Source organism: Neopsephotus bourkii, unplaced genomic scaffold (assembly GCF_033783945.1).
Source record: "Neopsephotus bourkii isolate Nb327-2 ecotype Australia unplaced genomic scaffold, CSIRO-AGI_Nbou_v1 NB_668, whole genome shotgun sequence".
In the NCBI taxonomy this organism is placed as follows: Eukaryota; Metazoa; Chordata; class Aves; order Psittaciformes; family Psittacidae; genus Neopsephotus; species Neopsephotus bourkii.
In genome coordinates this window covers 2904506-2932038 of record NW_026901167.1, presented here as the reverse complement: position 1 = coordinate 2932038, position 27533 = coordinate 2904506, and the positions used below count along the sequence as shown (strand labels likewise).

General features: G+C 39.3%; 1 protein-coding gene and 1 long non-coding RNA gene across 5 annotated transcripts; both read right to left on the bottom strand.

Annotated features, from left to right (window-relative positions):
* OGT (O-linked N-acetylglucosamine (GlcNAc) transferase) lies at positions 1-27441 on the bottom strand. 4 transcript variants are annotated; one of them, XM_061353337.1, is made up of 22 exons: positions 27224-27441; positions 23232-23412; positions 21934-22177; positions 19983-20051; positions 16856-16972; positions 15399-15478; positions 14272-14467; positions 13905-14045; positions 13602-13702; positions 13256-13409; positions 13053-13154; positions 12611-12790; positions 11227-11385; positions 9018-9107; positions 7045-7170; positions 6140-6310; positions 5900-6016; positions 5653-5820; positions 3885-4037; positions 2528-2780; positions 1595-1718; positions 1-1045 (listed from the first exon to the last, which is right to left on the bottom strand). In XM_061353337.1, the coding sequence occupies exons 1-22, from the start codon at positions 27258-27260 to the stop codon at positions 871-873; spliced, it is 3138 nt and encodes a 1045-aa protein (XP_061209321.1). In that variant the 5' UTR covers positions 27261-27441; the 3' UTR covers positions 1-870. The 4 variants fall into 4 exon arrangements, with proteins under 4 accessions (XP_061209321.1, XP_061209322.1, XP_061209323.1 ...); XM_061353338.1 differs by having other exon boundaries at positions 23232-23382; positions 27224-27440; XM_061353339.1 differs by lacking the exons at positions 23232-23412; positions 27224-27441 and having other exon boundaries at positions 18213-20051; positions 21934-22013.
* Positions 26146-26954, bottom strand: LOC133212128 (uncharacterized). The gene is made up of 2 exons (XR_009725404.1): positions 26804-26954; positions 26146-26360 (listed from the first exon to the last, which is right to left on the bottom strand). It is a non-coding gene; the product is annotated as an uncharacterized LOC133212128 (long non-coding RNA).
* Positions 27442-27533: the final 92 nt, after the last annotated feature.

Below are 27533 nucleotides of genomic sequence, written 5' to 3'. Positions count from 1 at the left end.
TCAAATCAAACTGGCAAACCAAAGCTTTATTTTCTGTTTCACGTCCTTGCTACAGTACCTAGGACTGAGCCTCTATACATAGTTAACAATAATTCCTGAAAGAGCTGTATTTGGCACCAGTTTGTGTTTACCTCAAACACTTGTGGGGAGAATTAATTTCAAATCAAATCTGGTTTTATAAACAGCTGCTTAATGAAGCCAATCAGCTGAGTTACTCGAGAAGCTTAAAAACTAAACAAAAAAAAGCCCAAAGTCTTTATCTAAACCAACGCATTATAGAGAGCTCCAAAATAAGAGGTCAAACATTAGAAGGCTGATGCAGGCTCGTGGTTTATAAAACCTATTAAAAAAAAAAAAAAAACCAAAACAAAAACACAACAAACTCCACCAGCAAATCTGCCCTTTCAATCCACACAGTTTAGGATTTAATGCAGGGAGCCACATTAATTAACCACACATATACCAGAAGGACTACCCAAAATGCAATGTTTAAATGCTCCAATTCCCAGTCCACATAAAAGGAGAGAGATTTGTAGGAAGATTAAATCAGTCCATGAAGTCATAATATTTGGTTGGGCAGTTCAAACTTCCCCCAGCAACCACTATGTCATTCATACACACAGGCTCACATGTACACAGCTCAATCCCATTCAAACTCCTCATGGAATAAAAGGATCTGAGGCTCTTAATGAGTCTTTCCCTATCATGCAAGAAAGAAGTCTGGCTGTGCTTTAATCACTGTCATGTATTACTTCAGCCACAGAGTACCAGGCAGTTTAAGTAGAAATGCACAGTTTCAGCTCATCATCTCAACAGAAGTGTTTTAAGAGGCTCAGTTCCTGGAGAATTCCAGGTGGGCATGCTGTCTCTTCATGCAGACTCACTGGCCTCTACTGGCTTAATCATGTGGTCCGGTTTGTTGCCAGCAGCATAGTGATCCCACATCTGAAGATAAAGCCACTCCAGGTCCATTGTGTACTGTTTCGTGTTAAACAAAGGACTGGATATTCTCTGCTTCCAGACTTTGCCGTGAACTTTTTTCAGGCTACCAAAAAAAAAGACAAAAAAAACAAAACCCAAACCCCAAGTTAAAGAGGCCACAAGGTTCCAAGCACTTTCCAGCTAACCCAGAACTGCCAGTACAACTGTTTCAAAAATATCTGCTCCCCCACTTCCACCAAATTCATACTGTTTCATCCCCTTATAATTTCTGATACAGACCAGCATGATCACCTCAACTCAGAAGAGCTGCAGCATTAATGCACTAACTCGCTGCATTACTACAGGAACTTTACAGGTTTATTTTAACTTGCAGTATGTGAGAAACTGCTTAATTTTCAATTTAAAAAAAACTAAACCACCAACGAAAAGGTAAACTGACTGCAAATGGCAATTTCTTCAAAACAGGCGGCACCATTAAGCTTACTGTAAAAGCAGAACCTGACTTAACTGCAAGGCAAGAAAGCTCTAGATGAAGATTGCCCAGCTCCTTTAAATGTTAAAAGATTTGCAAGATTAAAAGTACTGGTCTCAGCACTGTGCCAGCACTTTCCTTTCTTATTGTTAACACATTATACAGTACAAGTTTGCTTACTATTCCAGATCAGTTCCCAGTTTCACAGCAATATCTTCATATTCCTGTCTACTTTTTGCAATGAGCTCCAGACAACCCAGGCAAGTAAGCTGGGAGGCAGCAACACGTGATGCAAGAGTCTTGCCTGTAAACAAACAAACAAAAAAATTAATACAGAAGTAAACTTACCAAGTAACATGCTACAGTGCATGACATACTTCTGCATCTACAAGAGGCAGCAACATCTGCTGGGCTTGCTGTTTATTGTTTTAAAATTAACTATATTCAAATCCATGACCTGGCAGTGTGTGCTCACAGCCCAGAAGGCCAACTGTGTCTTGGGCTGCATCCAGAGGAGCATGGCCAGCAGGTCAAGGGAGGTTATTCTGCCCCTTACTCTGCTCTGGTGAGATGCCCCTGCAGTCCTGCATCCAGCTCTGGAGTCCTCAGGACAGGAAAGACATGAACCTGTTGGAGAGGGTCCAGAGAAGGACCACAAAATCCATCAGGGGCTGGAGCACCTCTCCTGTAAGTAAAGGCTGAGAGAGTTGGTGCTGTTCAGCTGGAGAAGACTCTGGGGAGACCTTACTGCAGCCTTTGAGTGCTTAAAAGCGGCCTATAAGAAAGATGGGAGGAGACTTTTCAGCAGGGGCTGTTGCAGCAGGATGAGGGGTGATGGGTTTAAAAAGAGGGAGATTGAGGCTGGAAAAGGGGAAGAAACTTTGTAGAGTGAGGATGGTAAAATCCTGGCACAGGCTGCCCAGAGAGGTGGTGGATGCCCCATCCTTGGAGACATTGCAGGCCAGGCTGGATGTGGTTCTGAGCAACCTAGTCTGGTTGAACATGGCTCTGCTCATGGAGGAGTCGGGTAGTGGACTAAGATGACCACTGAGGGTCTCTTTCAATCTAAACTATTCTATGATCTGTTCTATGCAGGTTCCCCCACTGCATTACCTGGCATAGTGACCATTGGAGTCCCAGCCCAGAGTACATCCATCCCAGTTGTGTGCCCATTGCAAAGTGGAGTGTCTAGACAAACATCAGCCAACTGTCCTCTCCTCACGTGTTCTTCTTTGGGGGCAACAGGAGAAAAGATTATTCTGTTTTGGGAAAGACCCAAGTTTTGTGCGTACTGCTGAATATTGGGTTCTCCTACAGCTGGGAAGCGCAGCAGCCACAGCACGCTGTTTGGAACTCTTTTTAGGATCTATAACAAAAAATAAGAAGCAAATTCATAAAGTTCAGTCATAAAAAAATCTCCTTTTTTTAACAAGGAATTACCACATACCAAATGAAGCAAAAAGTGTAGTACTATAGTCTTCTGAGGTATAAAGCAGGGAAAAAAAAAACCCAACAAAACCACATCACTATTTCAAGCAGAGTAACTACGATTACATTTCTACCTAATCCCACTGAGAGAAACTGCAACTCTGAGCAGTACTTCGCAGAGCAGAACTTAAAAAGCAAGTACTGAAACTTATGAGGTCCTTTATTTATTTATAGGCCTGTATTATGGAATCCAAAAAATTATCGCTCAAGTAATTTTCAGCAGTACACTATAAACTGAACCATGATACCTGCTCACTGCACAGATCTATAAATCCATCAAGTGCTAAGCCCAGTAAATAACTGGGGCTATTCATCCTGAAGAATAAAAGTCTGCATGGAGACCTCATAGCAGCCTTCCAGTATCTGGAAGGAGCTTACAAGGATGCTGGAGAGGGACCCCTCATCAGGGACTGTAGTGACAGGGCAAGGGGGAATGGGTTTAAACTTAAACAGGGAAGACTTAGGTTAGATATAAGGAGGAAGTTCTTTACTGTGAGAGTGGTGAGATACTGGCACCAGCTGCCCAGCGAAGCCTTGACTGCTGCGTTCCTGGCAGTGTTCAAGGCCAGGCTGGACAGAGATTGGAGCAACCTGCTCTACTGGAAGGTGTCCCTGTTCACAGCAGGGGATTGGAACTGGATGTTCTTAAGGTCCTTTCCAATCCAAACCATCCTACGATTCCATGACTTAACTGTGCAGACTAAGGAAGACCAAACTTGTTTCACAATGTAATACTTGAGCTTAACAAGATTTTTAACTGGGTAAAAGCACAGATGTGATTTGAAAGCAATCTAAAAAACTCTGTTTTCTGTTAACACCAAGTACTGCAACATGAGCATCATAAGAAGACAAATAGCTCAGGGTCAGTGTATTCCACAGAACATTTTCAGTCTTAAATTGCATGAAGTTTTTGCTAACTTGGACAGAACAGCTATGTTCCAGAACTCTGACCTTAAATTTTGTATTAAATAAAGATACTTACATTAGCCCACATCTGTAAAGTGGAAGGATCAATCTTATACAACTGATTAAAGTTACAGTATACAACAGCATCCTCTGGTAAGCCATACTGAGAACGGGTAGTAACAATTATAGTGCGCGGAACTTCTTCACCAGTGGCTGCTTTGTTGTTAATCTAAAGAAAAATAAAAATAAAATTTAAAAAAACCCCAAACAAACACTACTGCAACACTGAAAGTGTAAGAACTCGACTTGGAAGACAGAGAAACACTGCACCACCCCTCAGCACCACCCATTACTGGAACTGTATCTTTGGGTTATTATACCCAAATCATTATACCAATCATTATACCAAATGATAATTATCTACCTTCCCACAACAAGAATTTAACTGCTATGCATGCATGCTTGTGGATACCACAACACTGCAACCACCAAGGCACACAACACTGAGCATCTTCATGCCCTTGCTGTAGCTCCCTAGGACTAGTAAAATGAAGTATGATTGTAAATTTTTATTATTTTTTTTTATAATGACAGCCAACGGAGGGATCAAAGACAAACCCTACAGTACAGACAGAACACAGAGTCTTATTTGGTTGGTTTTTTTTCTTTCTTCTCCATACATATTTAACATTTAGCTCAGTGGCAGGGCAGCCAGCCAGAATAAACATACTGTTTACTAATTTGACATGAACGACAATATCTCAGTCACTGATTCTATTAGAAGATGCAAAGATAATTTAGTTCAATAAGTTAGTAACAGTGCTCCTTTACAGGTCACTAAGGAGACCTCAAAAACACAATGCAGAGTTTTCACTGACCTATGCCCAAAAGTAGCTGATATTAAATTAGAACATGCACAAATAAAGGTTATATTATTATGATCAATATATAGAAATCCTCTTTTAAAAGCATGCCAACAGAGCTTATATTGCTTCATCTTAGTGGTGGAGTGCCAAGACAAGAATTCTCTATTATGCTCAGAGAAGAATAATTTCAGGAAAAAATGCTAATAAACTTATCAGCTGAACTAAAACATAACCTATTACCAACTTAAATAAAAGCTGAACTGTGTTCAGCTGTGAACAAAACTTGTAAAACAAAACCAAGGCGTGATACAACACATGGACAGAACAGTCATAATAAAAGGTCTTGTGTAAATTTATATGAGTCTCCTGAAGACTGTAAATTAAAAATTCAGAAGTCTACAGAGTTATGCCAATGCAAAATACGGTGTTTTCAAAAAGGAGTAACTGTTTTGAAAAGGAAGAAGCATTAAACAAAACCAGTAACTGTCACCATCACTAAAATCCCATGAACTGTAAAGCACTGTGGGCTGGTGGTATATTACATAGTTCAAAAGGATGTAAGGAGATAAACATTGTTGAGACACAGTGGAATAACTTTGCCTGTGTTATCCATCTTTTTTTTTCTAAAGGAAAATCACAACTGAAACTGAGTAACAACTTACAAATGCCCTGTAGGCTGCAGGCAGTGAGTACATCTTGTCTTCAGATTCTGAACAGCCAAGTGTTTTGTTTATGCAACAAAATTAAATTCCTTTGGACTTCAGACACTTCTTGATACAACTTTTCTATCTTTGTGGGGGAAAGTTCAATGTTCCAGGACATTTGTGGCTTATAACATATTTGTGAATTTCCCAAGTATGAGAACTAAACAAATCAAGGTGGAAACAGACAGCATGGAGGACGTTCTTCCTTGCTATGTTAACACACACACACACACACACACATATATATAAACCTCAAGAAAATTAAATGCCTCACCTGAGTAGTTGCTAGTCCATTACTGATGTTGAATCCATTGATAGTTATCTGAATTTGCCCACGATTAATCATCTCAATCACAGCTTCTGCAATTGTGTTCATAGGAATGACTGGCATACTGAGAGCAGCACTGCTGTCTGCGTTGTCAGAACTGTCAGGAGACTTCATCTAAGATAAATCACGTAAGCATCAGAGAAAGTACTAGCTTCAGACCCTAAGACTGAATGCACCAAGGAGTAGCTCTCACCTTAACAATCTTGACATCAGGGAGGCTGTCAAGGAAAGCCTTCAAGTCAATGCCATTCAAAACAATTCTGTTATCATAAATATGACCATTGGACTTGAAATCAATGACTGCTTTTTTCTGTTAAAAAAAAAAAAGTTTTAAAAAAGTTAAAAGAGCTCTTACCAAGTAATATACTAAATGGCATTTTATAAACACAACTATGGACAACATCTACTTTTGTTGCCTTATCTTCCAACATACCTTCAGATGGGGGAACATGTTGGCGTGGTCTCCAATAAAGAAAGTGTTTGGCATGTACGCCAATTTCTCTGAATACTGCTCAGCCACCTCAACTGGAGAAGTTTCTTTATCTGTGATGATATAATCCATGAATAATGCCCCACTGGTTCCAGGATAGCCTAGCCACATTGCCTAAAAAACAGGAAAGCAAGGCTCCAGTCCCAGGTGCATTGCAAAAATAATGGAAGTTAAAAATTAACGCATTTTAAGTTAAATTTTTAACCTACAGATTCAAGTTCCTTCTTGTGCTTTATCAACTGAAGAGTAATCACTAATCCCAAACTTTCACAACCAAGACAGTGAACAGTTCAAGGATGTTCTGAAATGGATTTGGCTCAAGCAAAACGCCAAATTATCCAACTACATGCAGCTATAGCCAGAGTATTAACTAATCAGTGATTACAGCTTCTCTCAGCTGAGACAACTTCCATAACCTAGAGTGACTCCAATTCAGGCATCTCCTATTCTCTTTCCACAGGCATTTTAGAAAATCCTTTCATATTGATTCTGACTAACTAGAATTTCTGTAAGGCTAAAGAAATTTTAATACGTAACGACTTATTTCCACAACTGCTTCAAATACCTTTTCTTTGTTCTTACTAGTGCAAGAAAAACAGTGGTGTACAGAATTACAGAGTTTTCTTTCAGGACACAGTCACCTGCCCATAAAACACATAAAAACCCCAAACTACTCTGCTTCAACAGAATGATCCTATTTGCCTCACACATGTGAAGCCCCTAAAAAAGTCTCTCTCACAGATCAACATGAGCCTTCAACATTTTTTCCACTCTGCCAGAAGAAAAAGAGAAACTCTTCCTATTCACAAGGGGTTTTTTGGAGGTACAGAGCCCTCTAACTTAGTTACCTGAATAGGTGCTGGTCTCAGAGCAAATAATTCATTTCGGGCTCCTTTGGTGTAACCATTCATATTAATGAGAATGTGTATCCCATCCTGATGGATGCGGTCTGCTGCTTTTCCATTGCATGGTATCTGAAGAAAGAAAAAAAAAAAAAAAAACCCTAAAACAACAAACCTAAGTTATTTTTGTTTTCAGGCTTTCAGTAATACATGTGATTAGTCATAAGTGTACCAACGGACAAATGCCAACTGCATAGTGTAATTTAGTGAGACTTAAAACCCATACCTCTATAAAACCAGGGGTAAAAAGTCCTCAACTCCTTGTTGAAGTCAAAATGTGAAGCAGTTGATGACAAAAATTTTAACTACGGTACATCAAGATTGCCTCTTCAATAATTAAGTGCTGCCAAGCTGAGCAAGTCATGCAGAAACATGTCACAAATGGACCACAGAAAAAGCTTCCAGCAACACTAAAACTGCTTCAGTTCTTGGCTAAACCAAAAGCAAAGAAGAGCAGGAACTTCACACAAGGTATTACAAATGACTTGCAAGAACAGAAGTAAAGCCTTGGAAATTACAGTGTAACTCTTCCTGTCTAATACTGAAAGGCAAACAATTTCCAACAGTTTTAAATTCCCCCAACTACTAGTTATATAATTAGTCATTATCTACAAGCAGATTAAAAATATATTTGAGACATCTAGTTCAGCTGCAGTAAAATAAAAACCTCAGGCTAGAAACTGAGGCTATTTAAACTAGAACAGCTCCACTATCACCACTCCTGTAAGGCTTAATTAATGATCAAAGCTTGTGTGGGCAGTACAAAACTCAACTGGTAGATTCCCAAACTAAGGTAATGCACAGAAATTGCTTCAAACTGAGGATCAAGAGTAAGCCAATTAACTTCTCTGCAGCTACTGCTAATGCTGACTCACTCTAAAATTAGCATGCACCATAAAAGTACTTCACTTTTGTAAAAAGGGAAAGCTACTTCACATCTTAGAGCAGGGTAAATGCATGCACATGGGCAGCTATATCCCCATGTAGACAACAGAGCTGCCATATTCTAACTTTCATTGAGTTACATGGCTAATGCGATAGATCATTATAATGCGATAGATCATTATAATGCAACAGCAAATGATTTCTACCTGTTTCACCCTTCTGTACAAATCTCTACATGTTGCACAGTAACCTAAAAATACAAGTTTGATGCCTCAAGAAAACTCAGTACATCACTCTGGGCAAAGGAAATAGTTTTTCCTAGAGCTGTTAGGTGCAACAACAAATATGAAATTGCTGCTCTCTTCACTATAATCCAGGGCTTTCAACATCCACATCTGCAAATGCAGGAGGATATGGATGGCTTTCCACAAGCATAACTGGCACTCTAAAAAAACATTTAAACAAAGAATCGACTTTACAAAAATCCATCTCCAAGAGCAATTTTGCTAACATCAGTTTAGCATTTTTACTTATGAGAGCAGGTTCTGAACAACTTGAGTTTAAGAACTACACATAAATGTCATCTGTCAACTAATCTGGGACTGTCCTGCTGCCAATACAGTTCCATTATTAATGTACACTGATTATCCCATGCTACTTTAGGGTTCTGTCAGTTACCTTAAAATAGTGTAACAATTCCTTGACTTCTGTGCATACTGAAATCCCCACCAGTTTTCACATGGAATTTAAAAAGAAAAACCTAAAACCACCTGTAAGTGTTACCAAGCATTTTGGTTTACCAAATGTTACCAAACATTAGCCTTCTGATAGGTATTTTAATAATCACAGAGGTGACACCATGACCACTGCATCCCAGGTTAAGTCATAACACCAATATAACTACAAACTCCCAAATTGTCAAGACTAACATCAGCAGAATTCAAGAAATTATTTCAACTAAACATCTCAAAATTACAGGCTGATATTTTCTTCTTTTAGGTTTGCTAAAAGGTCAACGCATAAAAAAAGCTCACCTGAGATAAGTCAACGAAATTATTTGCTTCAGCCATCACTTTTACACGGAAGTTTGTACCATCATCAGGGCTCAGGGCGTAACAGAATACCTACAATACAAGGCACCAAAAATTGTCTATCTGCAACAAATTGCCAACAAATCACTTTGCTCTAAAACATACGGTATTGCAATTTTAAATTACACTAACAGAGTTACATCTAGTTTCATACTAATTCATAAATCACAGAATCACAGAGAAGTTAGGGTTGGAAGGGACCTTAAGATCAACTAGTTCCAACCCCCTTGCCGTGGGCAGGTACACCTCACACTAAATCACGTCACCCAAGGCTCTGTCCAACATGGCCTTGAACACCACCAGGGATGGAGCATTCACATCCCTGAATTTTATAATCTATAAAATTTTAACTTATAATTTATAAAATTTTAACTTATAATTTAGTTTAATTCATAACTCAATTTAAAATTCAATTAATAATGTAATTATAATAACTAAATTTCATTTATAATTTAAGTTTTATTTGATTTACACTTTACATTGATAGTTTTAAATTATAATTTATAAGTTCTATCATTTACAAATATATAGAATTTACAAATAAATAAACTGCATTATATTTATTTGTGTGGCATTTACCAGCTGAGAAAGAAGTGAAAAGTGGAGGGGAAGAGGCATTAGGCATTTTGACACATTTGTATCAGGCCCCAGTTTTACCTAGTGCTGGTGCTCGAGTATGACACTGCATCTTACGTTGACATATATATACACACAATATTCTCATCAGTGCAAGGTAAAGTAATTTTAACAAGTGCGTCTGCATAAGCATTAAATTTTCCAAGACACCTTTGAATTTGTAATTAATGATAATCACGATGATGACTAAGGTTAACAGACAAGTTAAGCCTTGGGGAAGCTTTTTACAGATACTTTAAATGGTGACTAGTTCTCCCCAGTTAAGAAACTGCAAACGTATCTGAGAAATTCAAGGTTCAGAGATTATGCAAACAAGCATCTTTCACTAACCTAGCACATACAAATATAGAAGAAATTGCACCAAAATTTATTGTCTTGCAAGGCAAAAGCATGGTTTTACTAAATAATAGAGAACTTCCATTTACCATTTAAATTAAGCTCTGTAGAGCTCTACAAATCCTGAACGACACTGCCTTTTGTCTTTAACTGGTGGAAGGTTAAATAATATATTCTCCCCACACCCCACGTACTGAGACCACCAATTTGTTTCATGAAGAATTCTGCTTCATAGTCATACTTCTGGTAATTCAAGCATGCAGCTTCGCCATAAGCATTTCATACAACAAAGACTTCATAACAAGGAAAAAGCAAGAAGGTACAGGGCAGAAAACCCACAAAACAAAAACCAAGACAGATCAAAAACGAAAACAAAACACACCACAGCTTTGCAAGAAGGAAGAACTTACAGTCCCTTACAGAGTTAAACGAATTCTCAGGTCACGGAAAACAGGAGCTCAAAACCAAGGCAATTTAAACATTCATGGGGTGAACAGCGTAACTGGGAATTAGATCTATTTACAGACTAAATCCCTTAACATGACATACAAGTAACTACAGACATAACTGTCCTTAGCATTGCTAAACTGTAAAGTCTCCTTCTGGATTAAGTGTGATATATCATTTCCTTTTGAAAAAGCAACAGCCAGACCAAACTGAAGTTTGTATTTGCAATTCAGGTAGCCCAAATTAAAATGCCTGTAAAACAACAGCAGCAGAGAGTGAACAAAATTAAACAAAACAAAAAAAACAGATGCCTGTCTGTAAACGTGAAGTAACCAGGCAGTAGCAGCTTGATACTAAAACACATTTACACAAAGAACAGCTGCAGAAACTTAAAAAAGGTTTTCCAGGGATCATAAATTCTACTGTAATTCTAAGGACAGGTATCGAATTTGCCTACTTTCTAAGTAACACTTCATATTGGTAAAAGAGCTCAGGCTGGAGAACTCTTCAACCCATAGGATAAAAAGCCCACTAACAGGAGGAAAAAAAACAAAACCAAACCAAACCTACTCCCCCACCCCCACCCCCCACAAAAAAAAACCCAAACTAACAAAACCGAAAAACTCAGCCTAGAAACAAAATCTGCCGTTTCCTAGTTTACCTGTCTACACCAAGAAAAAGATGCCACTTACAGCCCTACTTAATGCTTTAAGCATGCCATTTATATTTTTACCTCAAATTTGTCTGGGTTATGCATGCCTGGGATTGACTGCATTAGGTGTGAGGTTGGATGGTTTCCAAAATCAGAGCTCACGTAGCCAATGCGAAGCCGACCTTCACTGGCCTTCAAGTCCTTGGGATGCTCATATGATGGCTTGTGAAGAACATTAATCTGTCAAGAAAACACAGAACTGTTCGTAAACTCAAAACCAAATGCTAAGCAGAGGGATAAAAACTCCCAACACATCAGTTTGCAGAACTAGCCTTATCCCACATTCAAGCAAGTGGTCTGTGGGCATCAGTTTTTCCAAATCTGCATTGTATATACTCCACTGGAGCAGAGTGTCACATCCACAAACTGTGATACTATGCGTCATGTACCTACACTCAGCCAAAGTCAGACATAACTACTCCAAGCTGACATTACTACTTTTCGACAAGTTTATTTTTCAAGTATTCCATTCCTGATTATTAAATATACCGATACCACACCACTATGATCAGGATGTTCTTAAACTACAAGCCACTTGTGACCAGAACACTGTATCTGTGAAGCACCACAGCATGTTTTCTGTTCTCATACTCACCATCTTCCCCAGACATCAGCCTGTATTATCAAGCTATTAAGACAAGCCAGTTTGAAAGCTCAGTGTTACCTTCTGAAGTTTAAGATTTTTATATTAGCTAACCAGACCCTTCCACTGGCTGACAGCGCATTTTCAATTACAATTGACAACCCGCACGAGTAAACCATCTCAGCATTCAGAAGTGCCCACAGCTATGGCCTTCTGGTTGAAAAGAAAAAGAAGTTGCATCAAATTTTAGTTAAAGAATTTGCCATTGACTGCAACTGCACTCTTAGCAGCTTGAGGTGCTCTGCAGACTTGTGGAAACAGCACACAGGTTAAGTAATTCAGCAAGAGAATACATGGTTTTGGAAGAATCTGGTCTACTGTACACAAAGTACTTCAGAACAGAGTAACCACAAATACTTCCTAATGTGATGCATCGCCCCTATAACACTGCTGCCATAACCACTATAGCAAGTGCATTTTGAAAGCCCAGAGCTAATTGAACACAAAACTCATGTTCCAGCAAGGATTCACTAGAAGCAAGGTCAGGTTCCCAAGCACTACAGATGCTGGAAAGGACTAGATTTTGAGAGATACTATCACGCAGCTGCCTGGATTTATCTTACTGTCAGGAAATAATTTACTCACTCTCTTTTCCAAAACACACCTCATATGTACTTTTCAAAACTAGATGAGTAACAGTATGCATCATTTCCCTACAGGACAGTGACTCAGAAACCTTACAAAGGCTAATACTAACTATGCGAGTATTAGAGTTTCAGTAGGAACAGGGAAAACCAAAGTTCTTGAATTGCAACTTCCTACCTTGTCCAAACACAGATTTCCATGTCTCTCAGCAATAGCCTTCCTAAAACTGTGAGAAAGGGGATACAGCATGCTATGATGTGGGTGGACAGAAGGCAGCCTGTTTTTCTCCAGCTGATCAGCTACAATGCTAACCAGCTTCTTCATTCTTTCATCATAGTCTGTCCAATCACAGACAATCTAGAAAAAGGGGAGAAATGGAAAGAGTATTAGGACAACAGCTTCCCTTGATCTATACCACATATTTCACAAGTTGAGACTAATGCTTCTTTCACAAGTGAAGTGAAAACTTCAGTACTAACTGTTGGTTACTATATAGTTTTCTGATTTAAGTCTTAAGTCCACTCTGTAAATTTAAATTAGTGATTTGTTAAGGTGAGCATACTTAATATTTTCTGCAGACAAATATTAAGAATTACAATCAAAACCTCATCTTCCTCACCTGCAAACAGTGGGCCAAGTTGCAGTAGGCATCTGGGAAATCAGGTTTCAGTTTGAGAGCAGTGCGGTAAGAGGCAATGGCTTCTGGTATATTCCCTGAATCCTGTAAGACACAGAAATGAGTCAGGAGATAAAAATATACTTAGGGTAAGTACTCACAATGCCCCACCATACTCATAGGAGTGAATCATTTGCATATGTTACCTTGTGAATAGAGGCCAAGTTGCTGTGGGCATCAGCAAAAGCTGGGTTTATCTGAATGGCACGAGTGTAGCACTGTAGAGCTCCTTGAACATCCTGCATCTCCTTCAAAGTATTGCCCATATTAGAGTAAGCATCTGCAAATGTGGGGCTGATCCTGAGAAATAAAGATAATATGTATCACCATGAGCAGTAAAAGCTCCTCCTCCAAAGAGAAAGCATACTAATTTTTGTGTTTGCAAAGCAACTATCTGAGTTGAAATACACTACTATAAGCCACTTTCTGTAAAGAGCTATGGTACTTTCCTGTTAAGAAAGACAGGGACTATTACAGATAGTATCCATTTACCTAATAGCCTCTTTGTAATGCATCAGAGCTTCCTGTAACTTTCCTTGCTGTTGCAGAACACTTGCTAAATTTGAATGCGCAGCAGCAAACTCTGGAAACACCTGGAAGAAAAAGTAGAATCTTTCAAATTTCTCAAGTACATGATATCAAAAAAATACTTGTGTATTTCTTAATCTTCTTTTTATGACTTGAGTCTCTGAGCAGATTTTCCTTCACTTATGACCGAAAAGGGAAAAAAAAATTGTCTTATTACACATTCCCAACTTGAATTCCACAGCTCTCCCTCCCCACATTCAACTGTACCTCAAGAGCCTTCCGATAAAGACGGACAGCTTCCTCAATATTCCCCTGTTCCCGTTTGATGTTTGCTAGATTGTTGAGAGAATCTGCATGAGTGGGACAAAGTCGCAGAGCTGTATTGTAGCACTCTTCTGCTTCCACCACCTTCAAAAAAAAGGATACTGTTAATATGGTAATTTTTGTTGTAACAGCACTGCTTATGGGAAATCATTATACCATCACTTTTAACAAGTTCAAGATGGAGATTTCCAGAATTATTCTTCCTCATGACTGAGGGTAACATCTCATGATGATACAGCTGGTGACATTTGGTGTCTAAAATAAGCATTCACGTACTTTAAAAAAAAAAAATTAAAAAAGTACTCCTTACACTGCCTTTTTCCTTCAAGGCATTGGCCAAGTTACAGTAGGCATCAGGGAAGTGGGGTTGCAGTTCAATAGCCCTCCTGTAGGTGTCTATTGCTAGATCTATTAGTCCTTGCTCGTAATACACACAGGCAAGGTTGCCATGCACAACTGCATGATTTGGACTCAAACTCAAGGCTCGTAGGTAAGCTGCTACAGCTCTGTAACAAGAAAAACAAGGTCAGCAATTATCCACAGAACAGCAATTTTATTTACCTTGGTCATAAAAAATGACTTACATAAAAAAAAACACCAAACTTCAAGGAATATGTATTAACACAAATCTGTCCTGTAAGATGTTACTGAAAACACAGAAGAGTACTGCCTGAATTAAAAGGACAATGAAGGGATTATGATGAACGCTATTTTAAAGCTATGCTGAATTTTGTAATGACTAGCAGACTAGAAGAAATATTTTGTAATGACTAGCAGACTAGAAGAAATATTTCATAAAACAGGAATGTCTTCCTCCCACCTGATGCTGTACAGTGATAAATGTAAGTCTTTGGAAAAAAAAGGAAAGCTTTCATCTACTTTTTTTTAAGAACTCTTCATTACTAGGATAAGCATAAGACCTTTTCCACTTTTTTCCAGTTCATTATTCAACTGCAACAATACAAACATTATATTACTGCATGTCTTTATTGTCTTCACTCACCTATGTATCACGCATTACTTACAGTTTAAACTTCACTTTATTCAAAAGTGAGATTTTTAATTATATGCTCCTACAGCACTATCAAAATGACAGATGTATTCATATCCTATTTCTAAACAAATCACAACAATATACATAGTAAATAAATTCTCAAAAAGGTGATGTAAATTCCAAAATGCTGGGGAAACATGCCCCGTTTGGTCCATTAAGTCACTGTTAAAGAGAAATCACTGTATCATTTACAGCATGCAATGCAGCTGGTTAGAATAATTAACCTGTTCCCTGCAAGCTTGTGTTAAATTTTAAGCCACAAACTACGGCTTCCAAAGATTATAATCCAATTGCTGTCCAAACTGATTTTGTAACAGGAAGCTAATTTTTATCTTGATACATCTGACAGGGCACTGAGAGAGCAACAATACTTATCTGCTTACCTGTCAAATATCCTTGCCTCCTTCAGGACATTTCCCAGATTGATATAAGCATCCAAAAAATTTGGGTCAAGTGTTACAGCCTGAAAATATTTTTGAAGTAACAGTTTTGAGCATCAACACAAAAACATTTCCTATGAAACCTAGCTGGTTGTTTCTTGTGGTTGTTTTTTGTTTGTGGTTGGTTTGGTTTTTATCTGACAAACCCAATCTGTAAGCATTTAAGACTTTACCATTTACCTAGTAAGGAAGGAAAAAGTTATATAAGTCATAGAGCATCAGCCATTCATCTGTAGAAATGGCAGCATACACTATATTCAAACTTACTCGTTTGCTTACCCACTCAGTTGCAACTACTGCAGAACTAAGTGTTAAGCATTCATTTCATACTTAACACTCCTAACTACCCATGCAACGCTGCCTTTAATTTGGGTTTAGGCAAGAAAACGCTGAAAAAACAGATCCACATCCTTGATCTACTGCAAAATAAGACAGCATTTTAAAACTTTACTAGTGTAGGAAAATAGGTTCACAAGAGCAAGAAAAGAGCAAATTCATTGCATATGTAGGGAAAATTCAGCAGCCGTTAAACTAAAACACTCCCTTCCAAAGTAATAAAGCACAAAAAAAATTTAGACCCGACAAAGTTACAGATGGTGCAGTAATAAGCTATATCTGAGGATGCAGTAATAAGCTATATCTGAGTATCTGTCAAGCCATGCTTACAATCTTTCTTACAGGAACTACTATTTCCAAATTAAAATACTTCATAATCTACCACTAACTAGGCAGAGATTAAAAAAGAAAAAAAAAATCCCAATCAGTTAAAATTTTTGTAGATCTTAAGTCATGACTACCAGAAAGAAAATGTCACCGCTTCTTAAATGTGGTCTTAAGTCATTTCAGAAACTTAAGAGACATACAAATTGAATTAAGATGCAATTTAGATACTTAGTGAAAGGTGTAAGAAAATTAGTTAATGACATCAATATACCGAAATCTGAACAACAGTGGTGAAAAATAATTCTGGAGAAGAGGAATTAGTGTGACACTTAAAACCGTTCTCCACTGTTACTTGAAAGACAATAATACCTGAAACAAAATCACAATGAAAAATCAGTTTAAGCAGAAAGTTGTTCCTTTCTCTCACGTATTAAACATGCAGAATTCCCATTAGATTAAGCCTTGAAAAATTTATTCCAGAAAAGAACCACGAAACAACTTAATGAATTTTCTTATACTTGACATTTGTGTTAAGTCCTTAAGGCAATTTTAAATATATCTCTCTAGAGGCATACAGACAGCCTGAAACACTGATCAACACACAATGGTAACTAACGGGATGTTAACTAACAGGATCATAAGAAGTTCTCTGCTGATCAAATTCCTATCACCTACAAGCAAACAACTGCAGGTACAATAAAAACTAGCAGCAAAGCTGACTGGCTTTAGATAGTTACCTTTTCAAAGTGATGAATTGCAAGCCAAATTTCTCCTTGAGCATTGAAAACACAGCCAAGATTACTCCAGGCCACTGCAAAGTTTGGTTGAGTCTCAATTGCTTTTAAGTAACAGGCCTTGAAACAGTTAAAGAAGAAAGATACAAAGGAAAGGGGATATTTGGGGGGTGGGGGGTGGGGGAAAAAAAAAGGGAGAAAAAAAAATTGTTAGTATGCCTTCTCTAAACAGCAAAAAGTGACCCTGCAGTATAGGCTAGCTTGCGCCAAAACTAATGCGCTGCAAACTGCTGTTGATCCTGCGCCAGCGCCAACCAAAACCCAGGTGCAAGCCCACCATTTCTCAGTTATGCTGCTAACAAATTAACACACCTTTAGACACCAGGCCATCACAGGAATCATCTTAGAAACAATTCAAGTAACTCAGCACAAGTATCTGCCACCTTTAAGTGCATAAAAACAAAATCCCTGCTCTGTAAAAACAACTTTGCTGTGAAATAAATTACGAAATTGAGAAATATTCTAAACCAGATAGAAACTACTTAAAAACATAAAAAACTACTGAAAAAGATTCTTCAGTTTTAACGGTCCCAGTCAAGTGAGCTGATACACTCAATGGGTATCATGTTTCACAGCTTCTTCACATACATTCCATCATCTGCAGCTTCAAAACCTCAAATGACAGGATTGCACGAAGGTTTAGGTCCCTGTAATGCAAGCGCAAGAAATCGCTGCGCATCCTAAACAGCACGGCGCCACGCTATCGCTGCGAACTGCTTTGCTAGATTGATTGCCCCTAGGTCCAGTGAACGGCCAATCAGAATCATTAATCTACCAGGCAGGCCCATACAGAAACTCTCATGTTAAATTTGATGTCAGACTCTAAAATGCATTACAACCCAATTTTATCCAAAAGGCTACAGCCTGGAGCTTGGGTAGTCACCCAATCAGAGATTAATCATCTAGTCAACCGTTCACGAGGGCTTAATCGCACGCAATGCGCGTTACCGCTGCGCAGCCTTTGCGCTACTGCAGGATCACAGCGCATCATCAGAAGAGCAGAACGCTGCAATCCAAACAAAGAAGAAAAAAAGGAAAAAAATGAACAACCAGAAGAGTTAGAAGCTTTTACTATTAACTATCTCCAATTATTTCTTAAATAAATAAATAAATAAATAAATAAATAAAATTAAACTTTACTTTTACTTTATTTCTTTGACAGAATTTGTGGCTACTAGTATAAAATATTCTTATATTACTTGCTTGTAATTAAATATTTTAAGCTGTTTCTGAAGCCACAAGACAGAAGATTCAGGCATGGAGGCAAATGGTTTTGCTGTGGCAGTTACAAACCCGTTACCATATTTCTCATCATGTGACTTTTCGGTGCGTTCCTTGCTGGAAGAGGAGGAGGAGGTGTGTGTCTGCCCTAGATCCAGGCCTCGAGCTCCCTTCAGCGAGGCACCTTACGCATGGAATAGGAGGTTTTCACCCACCTGAAACCTTCTAAATACAATATCAGTGGTGAAAAACCAAAAACAAGAGAGAAAATAAAACAAGATCATTAGTAAGAGTTCAACAAAGCAATTGCATTTTTTTTTGGACATGTCTTAACACATGGGAATGAGGACAATCTGTGTGTAACAAGGGAGACATGCAGACAGGAGAGGGTTAATCAGGGCAATTGCATACAGTGGGGACTTTTTTTTTTTGGAAGAAAGGCTCTGAAATATCTACAAAGAGATTAAATTTTAGTTTGAACTGTAAGGAATCTGCTGGCTTGATCTTTCAAATGGACTGATAACCAAAGAAACACATTGCAATTTACTCAAGATGTTTTTCCTCATTTATTAAATTCTCACAAAACAGAATAACACTTTCAAACTAGGTGTCTCCAGAGCTCTGAAACAAAGAAGTCAGCAACCTAAGGCAGGCGCAGTGTCTTGGCCTATACCAGTCACACTAAAGCTGCAGTGAAGTGCAATTCATGTTAGCTGTCCGCTTGGTGGGCGGACCAAGTGTCACCAAGACTGTTCAAACCCTAAATGCTACTACAAAATATTTTCAACCTGGATCCGACCAAATCAATTAGGCTGCCCTAGGACAGTACACACATCCAAGTTGTGATGAGAAATCAAAAAAAAAAATTGTGAACTTTGAACCTGCACTCCCATTACCCCATAAAGATCACAACCCTCCCCAAATGGTGCTGCAGCCAAACAGACAGCTACGCTGTTCATACACTCCACTTTTTAGCATGCGCGTGGGGCTTGGAGTGACAGACATGGAGTCCAGAGTGTTTCTGATTTCTCCACACTCCTCACCCCTGCAGCGCGGACGCGTAAGGTGGCTTGTAACAAGACAATTTCTTTGTGTAATCCAAGTTTTAATATGCCAAGAATTTTAAACTCATCTTGGTGTTCAAATTCACAGTTTAGGAAACACAAGACTGCTAGAAGCCACCTTTCCACTACAGCAAGTTTTCTTTCGATCAGTTCATTTCCCAAACAAACCAGCTTTGTCCTTCTGATTTCTTTGTTTTGGGGGAGGGGAGAGGGAAGACGTGAAGATACTTGGGGGGGGGGTGTCACATACTGCAGCTATTGACCATTTATTAGCCTTTCTTCCACTATAAAGGGAAGGGAAAAGTTAAAAGAATAAAAATCTTTAAAAGCCAATATTACAAGGAAACATTTGGGTAAGTTTCTTCTCCACTTACAAGCCACAAAGGACTTCAGAAGAGCAGCATTTTCAGTAGCACCTGCATTGTACAGGGATCTCAAGCTAAACACATGCTCTCTGCTTGGCACGATCAGGCAAGCCTCAGATTTGAAGGACTGTTACTTTTTTCCAGGTAAGAGCATGATGGAGCCCCTGCCCAATACTTCAGAATGGTATCAGATAGTCTAGTTCAGCAGAAAGGCTGGGTAATGTTCCATTTCTTGACTTAAACCAACTTTTAAACATGGATATGCCATATCTTGCCCTACAACTACTCTGGAGTGTTTCAGTGCCTTCAGTTTTCAGCAGTTTCTCAGAATGTCTGTAGATCAACGCAGATCTGAAGACTTGGTGCAAAGTTCAAGTTTTCAAAACACTGATGTTTACATGTATTCTACGCAACACCTACCTTGGCTTCTTCCAAGCGACCCAGGGCTTTCAGCAGGTTCCCCAGGTCACTACGAACACAGTACAAGTCCTGAAACATAAAAGTCACACTATCAGCTTCAAAACCTCAGACATCCCAAAGGTCTTCACAGATAACTTTCAAAGGAAAACCCCAGCCCTCTATAGCTTATTTTAAATAAAGAAATACATCACAAATGTTAATTTTTTTTACCTAATATTTACAGCCAACAGACCATCTCACTGATTTTAGTACTGTAACAACCATAAGAAAGTAGAAGTAAAAAAGCAGTATTTCATAGAATTCATCTTCATATGGAAATATAAAACAAAAAACAAACACCCCCTGCCACAAGCAGCTCAAGTTCTTTTGCCATACTTAAGTACGAATAATAACATACATACAGGATACATACATAAGTATGAATCATAAAATCCCAGATTGGTTTGTGTTGGAAGGGATCTTAAAGCTCACCCAGTTCCAACCCCTGCCATGGGCAGGGACCCCTTCCACTAGAGCAAGTTGCTCCAAGCCCATGTCCTACGTGGCCTTGAACACTGCCAGGGATGGGGCAGCCACAGCTTCCCCGGGCACCCTCTGCCAGCAGTCACCACCCTCACAGAGAAGCCTCAGCTCTCAGCTCAATCTCCCCTGTCATAGGTTAAAGCTGTTTCTCCTTGTCCTACATGCCCTTGCAAAAAGCCATTCTCCAGCTTTGTTGAAGCTCCACACCCACATCACCCTCCCTGGTGTGTTGTGTTTTGTTTTTTTTTTGGGGGGGGGGGTTGGGTTTGTTTTTTCAAAGCACTACTGCAAACCTGTATTCTTTTAAATAGACTTTATAATTATTTTGCTTCCTGTATCCCCAAAGCGGTTTTTCTCCCCTTTTTTTCCCCACATCCATTTTCAACAGTCTTGCAATGCGTTCTTATTCTTTCATGTTTCACCACAGCACAGGCACTATCTAGCAGTAAAGACCATAGAAAATGGGGACATTTCTGTCAAGGCTACCAAAGGAGTTTCCAACCTAAACAAATCTCCTTAAGAAAACCCATCTTGCAGTACTTCTAACCAATGCATAAGCTCTACTACACTTAGCATAATGAATTTGACAAGTTCACCTAGCCTGAAGAACGTAAGACTCTGGGCTCTTGCTGGACTGGGTTTGCATTTGCTTTTCCAAAGCAAAAAGAATATATGCACACCTGACAAATGCTGTTTTAAGTTCTGGGGTATTGGTTTTTTGGTTTGTTTTTTTGTTTTGTTTTTTATAAAATATACAACCAAATAGGAAGCAGATACCTTCACCATATTGAGTAGTACTATACAAATTATTTGAGCTTGATACAAAATGAACAGAAGATAGCAGTCTGACAGTTTACTAAAAATGTCAATTCAAAACAGTTACAATCAAAAATCCAAATACCAGACCTATTTTATACAAGCCTCTTTTCGACAAACTCAGCTTCAGCCTATGAAACATAAAAATGATGCTTCTCTAAATCAGCCCCCAGTGGAAATATAAGGAAGGCCACTCTCACCACCATGAAATTTCTGACTCTGTGATAAGGTAATACCTGATGATTTTTTAAGAACTCACATTCAAGATTGAGCAGTGATTCTCTCACTGTAATAATAATACCTTAAAGCACACAAAGCTAAAGTATGAGGTCATTCACCAAAACATCTGACTTCAGCTTAGAGGGAGAATTCTTGCTTTTTGTTATTTCAACAATACAGATAAGTACACAATCAGCATCCCTTAGTATACTGCAATATAAAACTTTCTGTAACACAAGTCTTTCAAAGATCCTTAAGAGAAGTATTAAGTAGATTATTAAGTTTATGGTGTACAGATCAGAGGGAAGGTTTATCACTTGCTTGAAACTTGCTATTTGTGTGTCTCGCAACAAGGGAGTATGGAGCTCTTCTATAAAAACAGAGCATTACTTACAGGGTTGTACTGAAGGGCAGACACATATGCCTGTACTGCTCCTTCCATATCACCTGCAGCTACTAGTGCAGCAGCCAAATTAATATATCCATCAATGAAATCTGGTTTGAGGCGTAGTGCATGTCTATAATGTTCAATTGCTTCTTGTAGCTGTCCACGTTCCTTGTACACATTGCCTAGATTCGAGTAGGCTTCGGCCAACAGTGGATTCTGTTTAATAGCCAAAGTGCTGAAGTGAGCAGACCTGAAAGAAAATTCAACAAATTGCCAAAAAAAAACCAACCAAACAAAAAACCCAAACAGACACCATTTTCAGTGTTTGCCTGTTTACCTGGTTTGCTAATGAGCATTCACGCTTAACTGAGCCAAACATATAGCCAACAAATCTGGCTTTACAGATCTGTGTTCTGTTTAAGGTCCTAGCTTAAATTATCACCTTCCCTGCTCCTATTTGAGATTCTGCTGAGGAAAAACAACTCTCATTTACAGTAAGTAGGGCTCAAGTCACCTCACCAAAACTGAACTTGATGCACTTGGAGAAAACACTACAGAAATCCTGTGAAGCATCTTCAACATTTGTATGCTTTAAGCAATGTCCCACTCAATATTCTTTTCAAGAGGCAAGACACAGCTGACAGATGTAGATGTAAAATTCCATTGAATCTTCCCCCATTTTATTTTCCCTGTATCTGAACTGTTATTACAACTTCACTCAGAAGCCTATATAAAGCAAATTTCAGTCCAAAGGTCATTAGCACAAACAGATTTACAGCTAGATCAAGAGAATTTAAAAACGCTCGAGGCACAGAAAGCAGTATCAGGAACAGGAAAGCAGAAAGAATATAGATGCCAACTTTCAGATGACAAAAATCCTTAACTAAGCATGCTATTTCACAGCAAATAATCAGTCTTGAAACTTAAAAAAAGAAAACAAAACCATAAACCCCCACACTGCAGGTGGCATAAATAAGCCTTTATTAACACATGTAAATATCTCCAAGTACATACAAGTATGGCTGAGTTAATGCAGGCATTATTAAAATGAGAATAAGGGCAAGATCTGTTGTTTCTTGTAAAGCTAGCCATTCTAATTTGTATTTATCTTACCCTAACAGAATTCAAAAAGAAAGACCATTATTTTTGATCAGTCCTTACTGCTGCCATGAAGTTAGTCAGTATTTGCATTCAGCGATAAAAAAAGAAATCAGTGTTAGAATGCAACTTTTATCAGCTGTGCTCAGTACTATTAGAGAAGCAAACTACAAAGAAAGCTTGACATAGCTCCTTAAGTCTCCTACCTGTCCAATCTGCGACACTGGAAGTGAATGGACGACAGTAATAAAAGCACACCAGTGTTATCAGGCTCTTGTCTCCAAAGCTGCATGCAGTGTCTCTCTGCTGCTTCGAAGTCTCCTGCCTGATATTCACGATGAGCCAACTCCGCTAACCCTTGGAAGGAAAGAATAGGTTTCATTGGTTCTGGGGAATCACCAAAACATTTAAGGGAAGAAAACAAAAGGTTAGATAATGGGAACAAAACAAAACTAAACACATACACGTACACACACACACACAAAAAAAAAAAAAAACACATACAACACCCCCCAAAAAACAATATAAAAGCACATACATAACTGAAGGATGAAAATGTTTGAGATGACATAAAACACTACAGCACATCGAATTTTGAACTCTCAGATGTTCGTGCCCCAACCTATTACTGCTAGTTTTAACATTACCTGTACAAGTCCATGACTTCATCAGCTAATAAAAAACACACAGACTGTAATGGCTGTGAGTATTTGCAAACGTTTTGCATTGACCTCAAGTATTTTTACAGATATTCCTGACATTCAGGTTAGATATAAGGAAGAAATTCTTTACTGTCAGGGTGGTGAAGCATCGGAATAAGTTGCCCAAAGAACTGGTAAATGCTCCATCCCTAGCAGTGTTCAAGGCCAGGCTGGACAGAGCCTTGGGTGACATGGTCTGGCAGTGAGGTGCCCCTGCCCATGGAAGGGGGTTGGAACTAGATAATCTTAGGGTCATTTTGAACACAAACCATTCTACGACTCTATGACATGATATTGTACTTCGGTTCGTAACAGTCGTAGTGCTAACACAGCAATGACTCTCCTTCACTCTCCCCCAAACTTTACATCTTATGATTTTTAATATTAAAAACAAGTTCTAAAACCTTAATAGGGAAATGAAGGACAGCAGACAAAGACTTCAAAGGATTTCAGCAAAAGAAAGTTTTTGCCTCACCAAAAGCAAAAACTTTAAGGAAAAAAAAAAAAGTCATTCCTTGAATACTCTATAATTCCCTCAAACAACAAAATTTGGTGCTGGTGAGCACCAATCTGATGAGACACAAACACACACTTTCAAGATTATGCAACTGGCCTACAGAAAGAATCATTAAACAGGTTACAGGAAATGAGTTACTGCTTCTGGAGGCTTGGCTGGAATGGGAGTGACAAAATGGTTATATTATTTAAGACCCAACTGCAGAGAGCAAAATACGTAAATAGAACACCACCGTAAGTGTGAAAAGCAAGTAAAATTTCTTACAAAGCACAATTCTTTATTAACATACACACAAGTGCAGCTCAGAAAAAAAAACTACAACTGTTTATCCCAGGAAGAAGTTCTGGCCTTTCAATTCTGTCTTTATATTAATGCCTCACACTATTAAAAGGTTTGATTAATGGAAGCTTCTCTTCTCTGAAGTCACTTAATTCATTAAACACTTCCCACCTGGATGTAGTTTTAAAATTCTGAATTTAAATGAAACAGATAAATTCTTCCTAATACAAGGCAGCACCTCAACACTTGCATTATGTGTATTTTTGCAATTATATCGTAACTATAAAAATCCTCTTCTTTAGTGAGAACTTTAAAGACAATAAAATAATTACAAAGAGATTAGGTACAGAGTTACTATGTAGTGTTTGTTTTATGAAATTGGGGTTTGTGTACATCACTTTCAAAATCACTTTTTTAGCACTAGCAGGTTTTGTGGGTAAGACTACAACCACTAAATGAAACAGTGTAACTGAAGTTGTTTTTCCAGATAACTGTCAGTGCTAAAAACATGAACACAATTCACAGCAGGTTTAAACTAGTAAAGCTACTCTCAGATATCTAACAAATTAATAGTCACATATCTTCAGCCAGATTAGATTTCTGTTTTCTGTGAACCCAGCTTAATAGGTTTCCAAACATGACTAAGAGAAAAGCGGACTTCAGTATCTGGTTAAACCCACTGGTAATAAACAGGTAACAACTGCTACTGAACATGAGAACGAGGCACCATTTATAAACGTTCGAAGTGCCGATAGTAATAACAGTACTAGAGTACCAACACACTGTTCCTCACTCCCTTCCTCCTCCTGTTAACAGCCACACAGGTTTAAAATCTCCGGCAGTCTTGTGTATTTTCAAGTTCTGCAGATGGCACAAAGCAAACATAGTGAATCCAGACGGAGCAGAAGAAAAACAAAAACCAAAAGGAAACTGAAAAAAAAAAAAAGCCAACAAAAAACAAACCACACACCAAGAAAACCCAAACAGGTTTATACTTAAATTCTCATCACCATTTGTAAAGACACTCCCAACCATTATCTAAATGCTACATTTTGTCTACTGAAGCAGAAAGCGAAACTTAAGTTGCACCTCCCGGGGCAAGAAATAAGGTGCTGCAGAATTACTGTAATTAATGTGTGGGAGTAAGAATTGCTAACAAAAGCAACAGATTACGTGAAACACTTTTTTTTTTCTTTTACCAAGTCCCAGCGCAACACAAAGCCCAGCAGAGGATATTACGCAAATCTTTAAAATTCAGTTTGCAACAGCCAGTCCATCTATTTCCAAACAAATATTTTAGCAATGATCCTTGAAAAAAAATCACTGAAAAGTGTAAGTGGGTGGTCACCTTTATCACAGTTCAACATGAGCTGAACTTTTTAACAGAAAGCTGGCTGAAGAAAAGTTCCACAACCCAAAGAATCCATAACACAGCCATCAACGGTTGCTCGCTGAATCAATTTCCAAAGAAAACAGCTGCAGTGAATAATCACAGACAGATCAATCTCTTACCTACTTTTGCATACTTAGGCTAACGACTTTTCCTAAGACATCTACAAAATAACGGCAAAATAAAATCCACAGAGATCACAAATGTACTCAAGACTGGGGGGGGGGAGGGGGGTCCCCCAGAAGCAACATCCTAAACGCTTACCATACACTCATGATCAACCTTAAATTTAGGTAAAACCTAAGGCCCAGACAGGAGCAGTTACCAAGGGAGGTGGTGATGGACGAGGAGCACAGGACTCTCCCCAGGCATACACATGTTCTTTTCACCTCCACAGATCAAGGCCGCAAAAGGATGCTGTGGCCTCACTGACTAGACACAGTCCTAGCTGAGGGGCAACAAAATACCGTATTTCAGCACTTTGCTTCTCCATCTCCACTTCTGTATCACCACCATTTCTGTATCTCTGTACTGCTATGCCACCTCTTTCTCCAGAGAATCTACTTTTTCCCCCCCTACTTCCCCCAGACTTTTCATCTTTTAATACTCTTCCTTGCAAAGCCTCCCCCTCCAAAATTTGAGTGATAAGGCTGTGTTGCCCCTTCAACCTTTCAGTAAAGAGAAAACTTTTCCTTGCTCTACTGTAAAAATGCGATTTCTCCTTTATTCTCCCCCATACCCCAAGTTATGGATCTGTAAACTATATGTAGAATAGGATCTTCCTTAGCTAGCGCACTCCATCTTACTGCCCAGAGAAGCACTGTACTGCTCGGCTATGCCACACAAGAACTGCTCCTTAAGTGTAGCGAGTTTCCGCACCAGCCAACGTACATTTTGGGTCAGGTTTTTATCCTACGTCGTCCTCTAAAGCAGTCACCTGACAGTTGGATAAATGTAATAAACAGTAAGAGCGCGCTGCACTAATAAGTAATCGCGCCGTGCTCCTCCAAGAGCACCACCGACAGGAACTCGCTATGGGATGAGTCCGACCCGCGGGCGGGCCGCGACAGCCAGTCGGCGCCCCGAGACGATGAGGGGGACGAACACAAAGGCGGCGGGAGCCACCACCTCGCTCAGGCCCCAGCTTCTGGAAAACTCCACCAGGAGAGGGCTCAATGAGAGCCGCGTTCGGGCCGGCCTCAGGGAAGGAGACCGCTGGGCAGTCCCCGGCAAAGGCAGGGCCGGGCCTACGCAGGGCTGCGGCGCCGCTAGTCCCCGGCGCGCCCGTCCCCGCTCGGCAGGCCACAGTACCTGTGCTGTCAGCCACGTTCCCCACGGAGGTCGCCATCAGGAAAGGCTGGCGGCGGAGCTCTGGTGGAAGCAGCAAAAGGGCCACAGGTGCGGAGAGAATAAATCGGCTCAGGCGGGCAGCGCAAACCCGAGCTACCCACAACCACAGCGCGCTGAAGGAGCAACTTCCGAAATGGCGGTGGCGGAAGGCAGCAAAGTGCCCAATGGCTGCGGCCGGAACTAGTTTCTGCAGAGAAAGTAGTCCGGGAGGTGCCAGCCACCGAGCTTGCGGAGAGGCCCGGCGAGGGGAAGGGACTTTGACAACCACTTC

What these genes read in the sequence shown, in the direction of transcription:
- OGT (XM_061353337.1), bottom strand. Translation starts at nt 27,260, where the DNA reads ATGGCGACCTCCGTGGGGAACGTGGCTGACAGCACAG. An exon ending in CTGCCCTTCAGTACAACCCT is followed by an intron (nt 20,052 to 21,933) that starts GTAAGTAATGCT and finishes TTTATGTTTCAG; the next exon opens with GACTTGTACTGTGTTCGTAG. An exon ending in CAATTCATCACTTTGAAAAG is followed by an intron (nt 15,479 to 16,855) that starts GTAACTATCTAA and finishes AAATATTTTCAG; the next exon opens with GCTGTAACACTTGACCCAAA.